The 17,874-nt window shown below is 40.1% G+C and overlaps 1 protein-coding gene across 9 annotated transcripts in view; it reads right to left on the bottom strand.

Annotated features, from left to right (window-relative positions):
* LOC131107404 (VPS10 domain-containing receptor SorCS1) overlaps positions 1 to 17,552 on the bottom strand; it is a 141,829-nt gene extending 124,277 nt beyond the window's left edge. For all 9 annotated transcript variants that reach the window (XR_009120270.1, XR_009120282.1, XM_058057851.1 and 6 more), the window contains exon 1: positions 16,816 to 17,552. Coding sequence is in view for 7 of the 9 variants with exons in the window: in XM_058057851.1 (XP_057913834.1) it covers positions 16,816 to 17,409 (594 nt within the window). In the remaining 2 variants the exon portion in view is untranslated. The remainder of the gene's footprint in view (positions 1 to 16,815) is intronic.
* Positions 17,553 to 17,874: the final 322 nt, after the last annotated feature.

Genomic DNA, 17,874 nt, shown 5'->3' with positions numbered 1-17,874 from the left:
GCAGACCAAACCTCAAAATGTATCTTTGATTTCACCCCTCTAGCTCTTTAGCCTCCTTGTTGTGGCTCAGTTTGTGGAGCTTTGTATTAAAGATTTTAAAATGATGTCTTCTTGAGTGTGCTACTCCCGCAGTATGGTATGTATACTAATAATACGTCTCTGAAGATTCATTTTGTTTGTACATATTGCTTTCCCTTCACTGCCAATGATGCTGGTGAGAAATTAGCAAACAACAAATAATGTAGACAGCACTCAACTTTTCTGGAAAGTACCCCACTGCAGATGGGCATAAGATAATGATTTCACAACTACTGCAAAAGGTTGAGCAGAGCAAACATACTTTCAAGAAGTGGATGAACGCTCCAAATTCAACTACAGCAGCTCGTGTTGTGGCTGCATCTCAGATCGTAAAAAACGGGGGAAGTCATTTATAGCTGGAGAATACATGAAAAATTTGTTCAAAGAAATATCACAGCATCTATTCTCAGAAGTAAAGGAAATACGCAACAAATGACTCCGAAAATTAAAGACATGCCTCTCTGCAAAGACAGTCAAGGACAGGATCAAAAGAATGGCAACACCACCAGTAGGCAAACTCATGACATCAATACAACGCACGCAGATTGAATTCCCTGTGATAAGTCAAGTCATGTAAACAATATTGAACAGACTGGCATGTGCTGTAGAGAGATTAACTCTAGATTATTTTTATATTAAATTTGGCTACGTTTTGTTTTCATTTTACACAAACACAGGAACGACTCAAAAAGACCTACACGCTTGAGTGTTTAGATTATTTCAAAGTAAGCCGACACATGCAGTCTGCACTTCTGTTAGTTCAATTGTGTTATTAGAATTTATTGAAGCTTTCTAAAAGTTAATAAGCTGTGTAATGTCTTGCGGCTCCAGACTATTTTTCTTTACTGGAAGAGAAGGCAAAAAGGTTCTTTTGACTGATTAGTTGAAGCCTCAGATTACTCGACTAACAAAATAGTTATAGTCAAATAGTCTAAGGTATCTAGCCTCTAAACGACACCAGTGAAGAGCAAAACCACTTTTGTTTGTACATGCCTCTCTCTACCTTTTAGAGCAGGGGTCTCAAACACGCGGCCCGCGGGCCAAATGTGGCCCGCAGGACACTAGTTTAAGGCCCCCACCTTGACATGAAAGTCAAGTTTGATATGGGTGCTGTATGGTATCATGTACTCAGAAAAAATCATTACGTTTGATTAATGTTCATGTTAAAGGTTAAATAACTGTTAATAGTTATCCTCCCTATCCGTGTGGAAGTGGTAAGTTTTTGGCTTTTTAAGTTTAAAGGAAATAACTTGGAGGCTACCGTTTAGGTCACCAGCTCTCTAGTTTGCGAGTTAGCATGTGTCTCAAGACCCTGAAGTTGCGCAATATGTTGTGAATAAAAAGAGAATAAATGTGACTATAGTCGTGTTTTGTCATGTCTACAGGGCTCTAATAATGCTTAATTTTAATCGGGAAAAAAATAATTTGTCTACCAACTATATGTGGTTTCTTAAGTTTTTATTATTTGCCGTTTTACTATTATTATATTTATTTATTACTGATTGATTGATATTCTTGATTTGTTTATTTATTTTCTTTCTTATTTCTTATTTTGTGTAGAAAAATAAAAATTAAGATATTTGAGAACAGTGGAATGTTTTATCAGAGCTTTTCTTGTAGAAAATCGGAACCAAAGCAAAGTTTATTCATTTTTCTGTTTTTAATAAATGCGTTTGTTTTTTTTCTGGAAAACCTGATGCGGCCCAGCCTCGCCCAGACCCTAGCTCCAGTGGCCCCCAGGTAAAGTGAGTTTGAGACCCCTGTTTTAGAGGATAAACACTTTTGGATCCTGCAGCCAACTCTCCAACTGACAAGAGCTGTCCTATCTAGTCATCCAGTGTTAGTCCCACTTAGTCATTGAGCATGTACTGATGAAGCCTGCTTGGCTGACAGGCGAAGCGTCTTCTCAGACAAATTGAACAATCCAGTTGTGATCGATTCAGTGTCCTGAGAACAGAATCTCTCAGCAAGACCCTTTTTATCCAAAGAAGCTGGGTAATAGAAACAAAATACTACTTAGAGGATATGAAAGCTCATACAACCACTTGGCCTGAATGAAGTAACCTTGTTCATTATTCACGGTGGGTCATTCACGACTATAAAAGACTTCAATTGTGTGAGTCAAGTGGTCAACTCAACTTTGAGTCACAGCAGTCTACAGGTAATTATCTTTTGTCAGAGTGCAAACAACTCTAACATAATTTGAGAATCATTAAAAGTCAGCTTTGGATTGGCGACACCAATTCTATTACCGTTTCAAATTAATTGTAGTCATCCACAGTAGTAACGTGAAGTGAAGTTAACAAGAATTTTTACTGTTTGTTATACGAATCCATCACAATTATCCAGATAATTCCAATACAAGAGTAGGTGCTTGGCTCACTCTCTCATTGCAAACACACCGACACAGATACATAAATCATCCACAATGGAGAGCTTGCATCTGTCCTCAGCGGCTTAAAAGGGCCAAGACTTAAACACCACATGGCAAGATACCACAATCACGACCACAATCCAAAACAATTCAACAATGGTTCTTCATTATTATTAAAATGTTTTCATTGAAGAATGGTCATTTGTATTTTTTAACAATGTTTCTAATGAGGCTGCATGGCGGTCGAGTGGTTAGCGTGCAGGCCACACAGCTCGGAGACCCGAGTTCAATTCCACCCTCGGCCATCTCTGTGTGGACTTTGCATGGATTTTCTCCGGGTACTCCGGTTTCCTTCCACATTCCAAAAACATGCTAGGTTAATTGGCAACTCCAAATTGTCCATAGGTATGAATGTGAGTATGAATGGTTGTTTGAAAATGAATGAATGAAAGTTTCTAATGAATAGCCATGCTGTTATTGAAAGATTGTTATACCACATAAGGTCAGGCAGAGCCAGAAAATGTGTGGGCTGCAGTCAAAGCAAGGGAAAAGGGAAAAACACAAATCTTTTCACATTTTAGCATTCTATGTATATGCACAGTGTTGATTGCAAATGCCTGAGGGGCGCCACAAACTTTCTCCTCTACAAATTAAGAATGAATCGTTTCTCCAGCAAATTAAAGCACAGTACAAGTTCATCACTACCGTATTCGATGCTGTCTGTGTTGTATCAGACTTTGTTACATTTAAGCTGTCCACACAGGAACGTTTTTAGGTGGAAACGGTGAAGTACTTCATCATTTCAGCCTTTCTGGGCATCCTGAGACAGTATATGTGTATTAATGTGAAGAACGCTGCCTTGTCGTTACCATGTGAACAAGCAAAATATAAATTTCTAAGAACAATGACATCATCACCGTCACATGATGAGAAGTGAGCAGCTGTGTATCGCTGCCAAAAAGCCAACATATTACCTGAATATTTGAACTGTCATGACTCCCAGCTGATGGCAGCACGGTGACTGAGTGGTCAGCATGTTGGCCACACAGTCAGGAGATTGGGTTCGATTCTACGGTACTCAAAAAACATGCATGTGTCTCATTGACTGCCAAAACTATTTTAACAGTTTTGTGTGAAGTTTGGGGCCAACTTCAGAAAAGTACCAGTGAACCTAGACCAGGGGTCGGCAACCTTTACTATGAAAAGAGCCATTTCACCCACTTGCCCACTAAAGAAAAATAGCCTGGAGCCGCAAAACGTTGTATGTTTAAAACAACATTGGAGGGGAAAAAAAAGACGAGTTGGAGTACTCTTGCTAGTACTGGAGATAAACTTTTGTTTTTAAATGAGCTCTAATTTATTTTTTAGAATCGTCAAATAACTCATTAATAATAATTAATAACTCAAATAACTCAAAGTATTACTCATTTCCCTTCATGTTAACCTGTCAGAGAGAACTGGATAGCATCCTGTCTGCTCATTCAGTCACCAGTCAGAACTCAGTCAGGATGCATTCATGGTCTCACACAAAGTTGGATTTTTGTAAACTCATAACAAAGACGTGCATTTTCACCACACGGGTGCTAAAAAATATTCAAGCATTGCAAAGGGAGCCGCAACAAAGAGGCTGGAGAGCCACATGCGGCTCTGGAGCCGCGGGTTGCTGACCCCTGACCTAGACTCATCATTACAGACACTGAAATCAGTAATTCGGCAGCACTTTTTTATGAGTCATGAACATTTCTGACCACAAAACTCATTTTCATTCATTCATTCATTTTCTGCCGGTTTTCCTCACGAGGGTCACGGGGGTGCAGGAGCCTATCCCAGCTGTTCTTGGGCGAGAGGCGGGGTACACCCTGGACTGGTCGCCAGCCAATCACAGGGCACATATAGACAAACAACCATTCACACTCACATTCATACCTATGAACAATTTGGAGTCACCAATTAACCTAGCATGTTTTTGGAATGTGGGAGGAAACCGGAGCACCCTCCAAACTCCACACAAAGATGGCCGAGGGTGAAGGGTGGAATTGAACCCTGGTCTCCTAGCTGTGAGGTCTGCGCGCTAACCACTCGACCGCCGTGCCGCCCCAAAACTAATTTGGTTCTGCATTTTTTTTTTCCTATAACAGCCTTTGGGATTTGTTTGCAAAAGGAAATTCATGGACATTTAACCCAATCCATACAGTACTCTGACATTTAGTATGCATCAATAATTAGCCACAACATCGGGCAGCCCGGGTGTAATTTTTATACGAATTAGGCTTAGGTAGCGTCCAAAAGGACAAGATTGTGGGTACAAGTGGCTGAAATAAAATTTTTCCGTAGGGTGCATAGGCACTCCCTTAGGGGTAAGGTTATAAGCGCTGTCATCTGGGAGAAACTCGGAGTAGAACCGCTGCTCCTCTGCATTGTAAGGAGCCAGGTGAGGTGGCTTTGGCATCTGGTCAGGATGTCTCCCGTATGCCGACCCTCTTACCGACCGGTAAAAGGCCTCAGAGAAGACCCAGTACGCGTTGTCTCTCAACTGGAATGGGGACACCTCAGGATCCGCCTTGAGGAGCTGGATGAAGTGGGCATGGAGAGGGAAGTCTGCACTTCTCTGCTTCGGCCCGACCTTGGACACATGGTAGAAGATGGATGGATGGATAGATCTGTAGGATTTGTGCTGTAGTGGAGCTTCTAGTTAAAGTCTTTCATTGTTGATAGTGTCTCCAAACACACCAAAAACCTATGAGCTTGTCTTTCAACTTTCCCATCTTGGCAGAAACACAGACTGACTCATATTGACTTCTGGAACCCAGCAATATCAAAGTGTATCTCACATAGTAGTACTCCTGCTGATGGGTGGAAGTAACTAATAATTTTCAGCTTTATATTTATAGAATTTAAAATTGTAAATGAATCCGAGGGTTGGATTAATCAGATCTAAAGACTGTAACCACTCCCCTGGGTCTTCAGTGGCCCATGTCTGGCTCAGGGCTGACTGGGAATGATTCTCATGATGGTAGACACACTAAGGCAGCACTAGCAGCATTTATCAAGCTTCAGGACATGAATTATTTTAGAATTGCACCAGCTAAAACTCTGAGAATGCATTTTTGCTTTCTTCCATATTTTATTTTTCCCTTACGACCAAACAACACGGACCGTGCGGAGCAGAGAATAGTGGAAAATTGTAAATGTTCACCCATGTAGAAGAAGGTATACCAAATTGATCTTCTACTGAGGAAGTTGAATTAAATAAAATGAACATGCTCTTCAAAGGGGCGGCAGGGATAGTGTTGGGTGCCACCGTAATGTAATGGCAGTGGAAATGCTATTACATAAAAATAATAATGTATGCAAACAAGCGAAAAACAGTCTTTAGCAGTAATCTCAAGACTTTTGTTCTTTTGTAAATGGAGAATGAAGAACAAAAAGTGGAGGCTAAGAAGTATTGTGCATTTGTATGTAATATAAATTGCCGTCGGTGCATTGTGCTGTAATGTCATCTTTTGAGTAAAAGCAAAAACCTGTCTGCTGTTGTAGCCCCCGACATGACCACGGACGGTCCATAGCCATGGATATGAAGTATAGCGGCATCACGAGCAGCATGCTGTTTCCGTGTTTCAGACAAAAGTCAAACACGAGCAACAAGACTTGGGCATAGAGGAGCAACCTCACGGGTAAATGAGCCTAAAGAATTTATGCTGAACACAACTTGTATAAATCGGGGCTTCGGTTGATTAGGGATACGTTAGAGCCAAGGTTGAGGTCATGGACCCTCTGGCGCTAGATTTGCAGTCAGAATCTCTCCCCCTTTGGGCAATGTAGATTGACAAGGATGATTCTCAAAGCTTTTGCCAAGTGTTTTTTCATGAGCCAGGGAGTCCTATTACACTCATCAGATTCAGAATTATCCTGTGCCAAAATACAAATTGAATTTGTAGCGTCTGTAAACTGCAGAAATGTGTCTGACAGTGCAGCAGAAAAAAAAGGGTGACTCACACTCGACTGTTTCTATCATTCACCCCCCCCCCCCACCCCCACCCCACCCGAAAGCCCCTGCTGGCCTGAACTCACACTAACCACTCACACTTTGTTCCATTTGCTTGTCCCATCACGTCTATCTATCTATATAACTGATAACTGATCAGAAAACATAACTGATATAACTGATATTTCCATGACTTTTATTATTTTATTTTATATTTATTATTTCCAGTCTTATTTTGAGTTGTGATTATTTCTTGTGTGCAAGGCAACCACTGTTAAATACTTACAAGAATTTCATTCATGAAATGACATTTTTATATTGCACACAAATATAGTTGAGGTGAAGTGGGGTTTGATTTTATGATTATTTTGAGTCTTTTCAAAGAACTTGCGAGGAGTGATCACAGTCCCGTCAGTTCTTTGATTCTGCTCTTTTGCTTTCCTGCGTGTACACCTCAAGTCTTTGCTTTTCTTTTGATCATGCCTGCAAAATAACCCAAAATAGAAAATTGCAAGTGTCAGCATTTTGATAAAGAAGGTGAAAAACACAGCTGAATTTAAGAACTCATAGCAAAACCCAAAAATGGTATCCACTGCTCTTACTGCCACATTGTTTTTGGCAAAAATCACATCTTCAGTTACGGTAAAAGGAACCTCATATGTTCAATTATCCCTTTCACTCGTCATCCTCACGGGGATCAGGGGTGTCCTGGAGCCTATCCCCGCTGTCTTTCGGTGAGAAGCCGGGGTACACCCTGGACTGATCGCCAGCCAATCACAGGGCACATATAGACAAACAACCATTCACACTCACATTCATACCTATGGACAATTTGGAGTCACCAATTAACCTAGCATGTTTTTGGAATGTGGGAGGAAACCGGAGTACCCGGAAGAAACCCACGCATGCACGGGGAGAACATGCAAACTCCACACAGAGATGTCCAAGTAGAGAATCGAACCCAAATCTCCTGACTGTGTGGCCGCTATGCTAACTATTTGCTAACTTTGTTGCTGTTGTTGTATGTAATAGGTGGCCTGGTCAGTGAAAACTGCTAAAAAGTTGCCCATCCCTCCTCCAGGCTACAGTCGAATGTACCAATCCCAAACTGTAACTTGGCTATAATATAGCTAATTATAAAGAATGAGTATTTTTTTCTTCTTGACCTAAAAAGTGAGGCATCTGTTTAGTTGCTCAAGTAGACAAGGAGCCCCCAGCAAATAAACAAAAGTATTAGTTCAGTGGTGATAACTTGAGGAAGTACAGTACTGGAATTTTCTTCGTGTTTAAAACAAGTTTCAGGTGAAAAACTGGTGCCACAGGAGGATTATGCCAGCCCTACCTTCAAAGGAGGTAAAACATTCATGATGTCTGCAGTTTTCACTTGCCTAGTCAGTTTTTGCTGCTATTTTAAGTGACTGAAAGTGAAATGAAAACAGTACAGTGGAACCTTGGTTAGCCCCATTAATCCGTTCCAAAACAAAACGTACTCTAACCAAATCCATGTTTCCCATTGGAACTCATTAATCACTTATGCCACAAGTCACAATAATATGAACAAAAAACACATTTTTAGAGTTTTACAAATTTAGTTTTACATGCAGAAAACAAACCTTAATCCATAGAAATGATGAACGAAAGGGATGTGATTGTTGTCTCAGACACGGTGTGGCAGCCAGATTGCTAACGTTTGGTTATAGTCAGACCTTCTGAGAGGGATTAATGACGCTAACCAAGGTTGTGCTGTATTTTTCACTTCATGTCCGCCACTTAAGGTCTCAAGTGTCCAGCTTTGAGTGAGCCTCTTGTGAGGACCTGATAGTGAAAAGAGAATTACTGATTTAAGAGCTGTGAGTTGGCAGTTCGAAAGCGCTTTTCATCCCCTTTAAACCTCGACTGTCAACCCACAATTTATAGTGTATAATAAAAGGTGAATTTCTCACAAAACTAAGAGTCATGTGATTTCTGCCTAATTAATTGGTTCCAGAATATAACTGTATACATGATCAATAATGACTGTCTGACATTGTGGTCTCTTAGAATTTCTCTGCTTCTGTTTTCACAAGTTGGACAGATGAAGCTATGAAATCTCAAGAGTAATAAACTTCTGTTTTTTTAACAGATTCAATAGGTCAGTCTGAACCCATCAGGGTGACATACCAAACTTAGTTATGCCTGACATTCAGATTGTAAATAATATTGTCTCAGTACACAATCTGCACCAATCAGAAGGATATACCACACACCCCATGAAGACTGATCTTTGCCAGTGACCTTTTTCTCTGCTGTCCAATGCCCCTCTGCCGTTAGTGTTAACGCAACAGGTACATGTTTAATCAGCAGTAGCAAATAGGAAATATAATGCTTTCAGGCCATATTAAAAATAGTTTAAAAATACAAGCCGTAAAGGACAAGAACGTACGTGTTTTTTTTAATGTAGAGGAGCACAGCTGGTGTTGAGTTTATGACATTAGGTGTGGTTTGTACTGTATATTTTTTTTTATTTATTATTGCATTTTCTTTTTAGAAACTGCAAGTCTGACTTCATGCATTTTCTTCGATCCTCTGACCTCAACAACAGCATCCATACTGTCCAACATGAAGAAAACATTCTGCTTCGGGGATGCTCGCTGTTCAGGGTAAAGGAATACTTCACCGCACAGGAGCTGATGAACGAGGTTGTACACTGTAGAATCTTTGATCAGAACTTCCTCGCCTCAGCCAAATCACTGAAACTGGATCATGGTTGGTCTCAAGAGTGGACCGAAATCCCTCCAGACATGTGTACAACCCTGGTAACCAAATACAAGAAATGTCTGACCTCTCCACCAACTACTAAACCATGTGTCGCTTTGGAATGAAATTGTTATTTCCCTCAATTAAATACTTTTTTTTTTTACATTATGTCTCTCTTTGTTACATTAAACTTAATTTTTTAATCTGTGCAAAATCAGCATGGAATCAAATACTTTTCTTCCACTGAAAATAGTGTTAATTCAGTCTGGGGTTTTGTTTATTTCTGGGTTTTACTTAATTTATTACAATCCCTGAATGGAGCACACTCATGTCTGAGTGATGAGAGATGTGCCCAAGCTGCGTTTGTATTTGTTAAACGCCTTGCTCAAGGGTGCCTCATCAGTAGCAGAACTAAAAATCCCACCCCCAAGTCATTATGGATGAACACCACTGCTCATTAGTACATGTAGCAATTTGTCTTCTAGATTTTTAGGCAATCAGCTCTATTAACAATGTTATAATAGTCTAAACATAAAGGTCACTTACTGTCTTACCAAATTATTAATTTTTTTTTGAATATCTGAGATTGTCTGTGCTTTTGTACAAAAAAAGGTCAGGAAGATAAAACCATTAATAATTCAGCTAACGTAAAGAAGCTTATACCAAAACCCCCTGACTATGTTACCAAAAGTGAACATACTATAAGCCCAGCATTTATTTAGTAGTTGAAGGCATGTTGACACAACACCCAATATGCTTGCTTCACCCATGCATTACACTATTAACTTTGACTATACGTATTTGCATAGTTTCCATATGATGGAGCAAGCAATTGAGCATTTTTTTTGTTTGTTTAATAAATGTCAGAATACTGTGAAAGATGACACTTAATACATCACACATGGAGACAGCAGCAACCATCTTCATGCTAGACATAATTTGTGTCCTATTTAAACACTGCAGTCTAAAATACCTTATTTTGCCACCCACACAGATATATAATAATAATAATAATAATAATAATAATAATAATAATAATAATAATAATAATAATAATAATAATAATAATAATAATAATAATAATAATACATGTTTTTAGTTTTCTTGTGTCCAACTTTGTAGGTTATTCATGAAAATTCAATCGAAGGTTTTAACATTTTAGAGTGTTCAAATGAGAGAAATGTAAAAAGATGTTAATATCTAGTGTACGGTGAGGGGTTTTACAGTCTGAAAACATATTTAAAAAATGAACTTATTGCTGGCTATTTTGGAAAGCTGGTCAACCCCATATGTCCCATTTGATGTATTTATCTGCATTTGCTGTCAATACAGTATGATCCCGGTAGTCAGTGATGACACGAGTCATTGTTAACAAGCTTCAATTACATCTGTAACACAGGCTTCAAAAAAAATAATTTATATAATATACAGTACTTTTAGGTTTTAAAAAAGTAAACCTTACTTATTTTTTGACTGAAGCATTTTCAAGAATAAATATTGCACAATTAAGTAAAATACACGTTCAGAAGACATTCAAAGATGTTATGATGATGTGTAGTATTCTACGCTGGTCACTAGGTGTCAGTAATGTTACTGTAATGTTCATTGCGACAAACAAGCACCAGACTTGATTGCCAGAATAACAGGCTTTTATTGCAGGGTTGAATGATCTCACAACAGGCACAACAATCCCTAACATGGGCTACTGTTGCCCCCATAACTCAAGGCAAGTTAAAACTCAACCTCAAACCCTCAACGTCACTTCCTGTCCACCCCCACTCAGCTCCCCTAGCAACAAAACACACTTACAGCAACACACACATGCATGAGTCTTATTTACGTCGTACATGTCTTATTTTCAGTTATGTCTACTACGACTGTATTGGGTAATAGGAGTATAAAGGTGAATATAGGGGTGTTATTTCATGTCTACAAGGCTCTAATGATGAAATCCGTATTTAGTAGATCAAAATAAGTGACTAACTATGAAAATAATCCATTTCTAAATGAATGGATTATAAAATATTTACACTGCCCTGTGATTGGCTGGCAACCAGTCCAGGGTGTACCCCGCCTCTCGCCCGAAGACAGCTGGGATAGGCTCCAGCACCCTCCACGACCCTCGTGAGGATAAGCGGTAGACAATGAATGAATGAATGAGTATAAAGGTGAATATAGGGGTGTTACTTCATGTCTACAAGGCTCTAATGATGAAATCCGTATTTAGTAGATCAAAATAGGTGACTAACTATGAAAATAATCAATTTCTAAATGAATGGATTATAAAATATTTATACTGCCCTGTGATTGGCTGGCGACCAGTCCAGGGTGTACCCCGCCTCTCACCCGAAGACAGCTGGAAAAGGCTCCAGCACCCCTCGTGAGGATAAGCGGTAGAAAATGAATGAATGAATGATTTACACTTCACACTCTGACTCCTGACATCTCCAGTCGTGAAGATCCAGGAAAACCAGTCTTGCTTACCAAGACATTTCATATTTAACACTGAGTCTGCTTTTCTTGCATATTGGATTGAAAGAATCAGGACAAACAGTTTTCTACCGTAGTTGCTCAAGAACATTTCAAAACCAGTTAACGGCTGTTCAGTTCAGAGCACAAGGTCAAAGCACAAATATTAGCAAATCAGTAGTTTTTTGTCTTTGACACCACTGGGGGCTCACTTTTTGCCATTGCTTGTAATTGATTGCTAAGTTTTGGTAGTTCGTTGGAGGATGGAATTTGATTCAAGGTCATGTCAGCTGGTGGTGTGTGACTGACTCTAATTGGTTTGTAACAGATGAAACTCTGTGTGGAATGCTGGCAGAATCGGGATATTGGCTTATTAAGCCAAGTTAGAGGACATGTTTTTACTGGAGAGCAAAATAAAAACTGGTTGATTATCTATACAGTACGTCCTGTTATTTTCAGTTGGGAATTGTATTGCAGGAAAATAATACTGTACATTTAACTGTGCTGCGAGACCAGAGTAAACCACACACGATTTATTATTTGCATAGTCAATAAATCTGAAGTTTGTTGTTCCAAATAATCGAGTAATTGGTTAAGCTCTAGAGCAGGTGTGGGCAAATATTTTGACTCGCGGGCCGCATTGAGTTAACAAAATTGTCCGGGGGACATATTTAACACACACAATTTTATGCTTATAATTTTCTTTGAATTATTTGCCTAATTTTATCTATAAAAGTGTTATACAATCAGCTGTATGTTCTCATGTCCCTTTTTTCAGGAGTACTTTAAACATCAGACCACATCAAACTATGTAATTTAATTTTAGTTTTGTTGTTTTTGTTTTTTTTTACTAAATAAGACATCCGACTTGCAAGTCATGTTCCCAGTTTGTATGTTAAAAGTTGAAATATTTAAAAAGCAACTGGTGGGACGGATTCAAACGCTTGGTGGGCCGCATGTGGCCCCCGGGCTGTAGTTTGCCCACCACTGCCCTAGAGGGACCAAATCCACACCAACCAAAACCACAGTTCCAGATCCAATTCATCTGTTCCAGAAAGCCAAAACACCTTTTGTATAGTTTTACATGCAAACAACTATTCCAAATGCATTTACGTAAATGATGAATTAAAGTTATAAATAAACAGGTAGGGTTATCTTTACCATCATTGAAGGCGTGATAGTCAGCGAGATCCACCTTTGTGTTTCACTAGTAATTATTTAATGTATTCACTAGTGTTTCTCACCTGAAGTCTCTGCTTTCTTTTGATCACAGCTGCAAAATAATCCAAAATGGAGTCAAAGAAAGTTGCCGAAGCAAAATTTTCTACTTTCAAGCTAACCAAAGTTCTATTGTATAAGCATAAAATGTTTTCAGTCAAATGTTTTGTAAGGCTTAACAAGAGACAGGTTTGGCACATTCACATTCTTAATGGCAGTAACCACTAATAAACATTGTTGGTCTTCTCCTTTGACAGCAGGGTTCGAATAGCAATACAGAGCTTTGTCGCCACCAACAGGAGTATTAATAGACAACATCCAATAATCTCTTAATAAAGATTAAGACCCCCCAGTTGAGCATCTTTGACATAGTGTACATAGCAGCATTCTCACAAGATGTTGTGACACAGAAGCTTGCGAGACAAAAACCTATCAAGATTTCTCGCCTCATGGGCAGTAGGCGTGGGACGATATTAAATCAATTAATTAATCACACCCAAAATGAAACCCTGTAAACCTCCCAGCTGCAGCAGCTGAAAAAAACATTGCTGCATTACGACAGCGACATCTCCCCGTCTGCTTGTCTGTTTGCATGTAACGCTCATCACTGTCAATATGTTTATGTCTTATGATCATATCTCAATAACAGCATCACATCTGTCACAACACTCAGAGAATACACACAGTCTCACAGGCACACGCCAGAGTGGAAGCATAACTCTTCTTTGCAAGTTAATCAGCTCCACACATCTTACTCTGTATGCGGTGTGGATGTACGCATTCATCTGTCAATACAGCGTGTAAGTACGAGTGAATCAACAGTATGGTAAAGCACGGCACAGTCCTTATCTCGGTTTCGGTATGTTTGTGCGTAAAGAGTACAACTTTTTTCTCCCAAACTCTTCTGTTAATTATTATCGTTATAAAATGCTCCATTTGTTAATCAATGAAGCATGCAAATGAAACTGCAATCCACTGGCAGGTAATTCACCCGTAAATAAAACTGTCAAATAAAAAAGTATTAATACAGCATACAGAAAAGTAGAAGGATGTGTACATGCAACCAATCCAACGTAGGTCAATATATTGTACAATAAGCACTGTGTAATTCATTCATTCATTAATTCATTCATTTTCTACCGCTTTGTCCTCACGAGGGTCGCGGGAGTGCTGGAGCCTATCCCAGCTGTCTTCAGGCGAGAGGTGGGGTACACCCTGGACTGGTCGCCAGCCAATCCCAGGGCACATATAGACAAACTAACCTAGCATGTTTTTGGAATGTGGTAGGATACCGGAGTACCCGGAGAAAACCCACGCATGCACGGGCAGAACATGCAAACTCCACACAGAGATGCCCGAGGGTGGAACTGAACCCTGGTCTCCTAGCTGTGAGGTCTGTGCGCTAACTAGACCGCCGTGCCACCCAGCACTGCGTAATAGGTGACAAAATTATATCTAATGATATATTTCATTAGTATGTAAAAAACAAAAAGCAAACAAAAAACACCCGTGGATCAGTGTTTCTTTTTAGGAAGCTACAAATACAACACTGAGAGTTTGAAATGTGCTGATTATTTTATTTTTAATAAAGCTTCTTACCCGAAATACAGCGCTGGTTGCGCTATTCTCTAACTGAGCAATTTCCGCATGCTGCTTTCATCCTACGCACTCATCTTTGTCCAAGGTGAAGTGTTCATAAATAGGTGCACCGCACCACGCCTCAACATCAAGGCCAGGAGCCACAGGGTTTTACCCTGTACTGTACCATCTCTAGTAAGTACATGTTTGTCTATATATGATTGTATATATATTAGGAACGTTTTCAACATAATCATGTATCAACACCCGCTCCCTGTTCTCGTTTGTTGTCTTTTTCTCTCTTACCATGTTCTCCAACTACATCTCAGAAAAGGGGTATTGTAACTCCCACTGTCCGATGTCTCTATCATCTCATTCTGTCTGTCCCCTCTTAAACCAAGTACTCTCAAATTGCATCAGAAAGTAGCAGTGGGACTATAAAAATCACCTTTTCCACTGTAAATCTGCTGTGGCATAATAAAGCATGAAGGGCATCTGTATTGCAAGCTAGTGAATAGTACAGGTTGAACAGCTTGTCACACTCACGTTCGCTTTGCAAACCTGAGTAAAACCTGAAAATAATCTCAAATAAATCCTGCATTATATATCCTAATATTATACTATTATTCAGAAGGTGGGTACATTATATCTATGAAAGTATACGTGTTGATGTGATGTTAAATGAAGCTGCATTTGAATTTAGTCTCTGGTTGTTTAGATACAGTGAGACTTTAATTTAAATATTATAACGATAAATCTGTCATGGTGTAACAATGCAGCTATTATTAAAATTCACTACAACTCTACTTTCATCAAATCTTTCATTCTATGCAACCTACACTCTTCCCACATGAAAGGAGATTCAATCGGTTATTGTTGGTTGCTCATGTATAATCCATCCATCTTCTACCGCTTATCCAACGACGGGTCGGGAGTGGAGCAGCTTATGCAGGGAAGCGCAGACTTCCCTTTCCCTGGTCACTTTGTCCGGCTCCAACCAGCGGCTACCGAGGCGTTCCCAGGCTAGTTGAGAGACATAGTCTCTACAACATGCCCTTGGTCTTTCCAGAGATGGCCGTGCCCTGAATAACTAAAAGGAGAGGCCATGATCTTGTCCTTTCAGTCACTACCCAAAGCTCAAGACCATAGGTGAAGGTAGGCAGGTAGATCAACCGTTACATTTTGCTTTGCCTTTCGGTTCAGCTCTCTTCACCACAACGGACCGATGCAGAGTCACTGCGGACAGCTCACGGTGGACGTGTGCCCTCAGGGATACAATGAAACCTCAATCTTTGTTTTCGTAGGACAATGCCTCAGTTATCGCTTCAACTGCCCAAACAAAGCCTCCATCGGTGATGCATGAGTGGATGGTGGTTCTTTTGGTAATGTAAACACTATAGACAGAATCTGGCCAGGGAATCCGCTAATCATCCATACTCTGTGTGTGTTTATTTGATCATACGACACACACAGAACTCCATAGTGGTCCCCTTCCTCCTTTCAAGCACTACTACGTGCACTGATGAGTCTTTCAGGGGCACAGCACATTTCTGAGTATTAGAATGATTTGTCTGTTTTTTGTTTTTTGTTTTTCTATAGAGGATGGCGGCAAAAACAACCGTAGTTTCCAGAGCTTCGACAAACAAGGTGAGAAACACCAGTGAATGCTGTGAGAGAGATGCTGAAGCAAACTCAAAAGGCAGCCTCTGTTACAACAGGATTATAAAGTAAAGGTTCTTATTCAACATGTTGCAGGGTGAATGACTTAATGATTTAAAGGAGACACTTTAAGCTGGGGGGGGGGGGGGGGTATGAAATAGTGATTATACCTGCTGCTGGAGTTTACAGTAACGTTCAAGTGAGCAAGTATGCAACTCTAACTGTCCACTCTTTAAAGTTAACTTTGAAAGGTTTTTTTGTGCATATATTAAAATTGTCCAAGGAGCCCATGATTTCTCTGTTTGGTTGAAAATATCCATACATTCCTGAAATAGAGGATCTTTGACGAGTGTTATTGCTGTCATACAGGTGATATGTAGCCAATGAAAACATATTTTTCATTTATATCAAACCCTTGGATTTTTGAAAAAGTGGCACCCAGACTTTAGTTGAATAATAAAGTCATTGGTCATATCATTTCCAAAAAGAATCAAAGGTATTCAACTGATTTCCCATTTCTCTGTCCCTGTGCAAAACATGTTTGGAACACTTTTGGATGCAATTACACCAATGCCTAAATATGTGAAACATAGGCATATTTAATTGAAGGTGTGGAAGTTTTGGTGTTTTCTGAACCTTTGTTAAGAGGTTATACACACGGCCAAACACACTGTGACATCAAGAGTGCTGGGCTGGGTGGACAGAATGAATGACTTACGCTGCTGTTGTGCCCAGACCAATGCACCATAGCTTGGTTATGAGACGAGTCCCCTGTCAAGGCGAAGGTGGAGCTGTTAAGTTTGAGCTCATCCTGGCTGGAGCCCCCGACTCTCCTCTCCTCTCCCCTCCAGCGCAGCTCGGAGCGCGTCTCTCTTCTTCCAGGGTGTCCGACTCTGCTATCATCTCGGCTCCTTCTGGGACGCTTTTTACAAGCACCGCCACTGCTGTTGCATTGTTGGATGTTTGAAAAGTGTCTCTCTCCGACGTGGTCATCTGTATTCCGCATATGTCTCAGCTCTTCTGCGCGATGCGGCGCGCGTTCAGCGGGCAAAGATGCGCGACGGAGCCTTCGAGTTCCGGCACCTGCAGCCCAGGATCTCTCTGCTCCGTCATTGTGTCCAAAAACTTCTTCTTTTAATCCGGAGGCACTTTCAAATTGCAACAGTAATTCCCGCGCAAGCCCCTGATTTCCAACCCAACATGACCTGCAGGTTATTTCAGTGTTGACGCCTTGGAATATAAAGAATGTCATTAAAATCCCAACGCAAAGCGCGTTGTGCCACTTTGGACAAAATAGCAGCCTTCCCTCCATTGTTGGCGGCAGAGGATGATGCGACTCTCACCCTGCCTTGTCGTGTTGTTGGAAACGGAAGTGTTGCGTTAAGTTGTGGCGGCGCCCAACTGCAGTCTGTTAAAAAAAAAAAGTGCATCGGAGACAAAGTGGTCCAAGTTGAAGGATTGGAAGCTTCACGCGTTTGAGGGGAGGAGCTGAGGATCCAGTGATGAAGGATATGTCCATACTGTCATTCTTTATTGTTGTCCACATTTATGCTCCCCATGTTGTGCTTTTATTTCATCCTTCTGATTTTTAAAGAAACTAATTGCCTCTGTATCTACATCACTTGTGTCTAAAAAACATCCCATAGCCCATTTGTGACCAACAGCTCATTTTCTTAATGCCTTACTCGAGATTAGATCACACTAAATAAATAATATACAAATGTAGAAATCTCTCACATTATGGTTGAACATGCTTAATAGTAAAAAGAAAATGCAT

This window comes from Doryrhamphus excisus, chromosome 1 (assembly GCF_030265055.1).
Source record: "Doryrhamphus excisus isolate RoL2022-K1 chromosome 1, RoL_Dexc_1.0, whole genome shotgun sequence".
Lineage (NCBI taxonomy): Eukaryota > Metazoa > Chordata > Actinopteri > Syngnathiformes > Syngnathidae > Doryrhamphus > Doryrhamphus excisus.
Note: the sequence above shows the minus strand (reverse complement) of the source record. Positions and strands in the feature narration are given on the sequence as shown.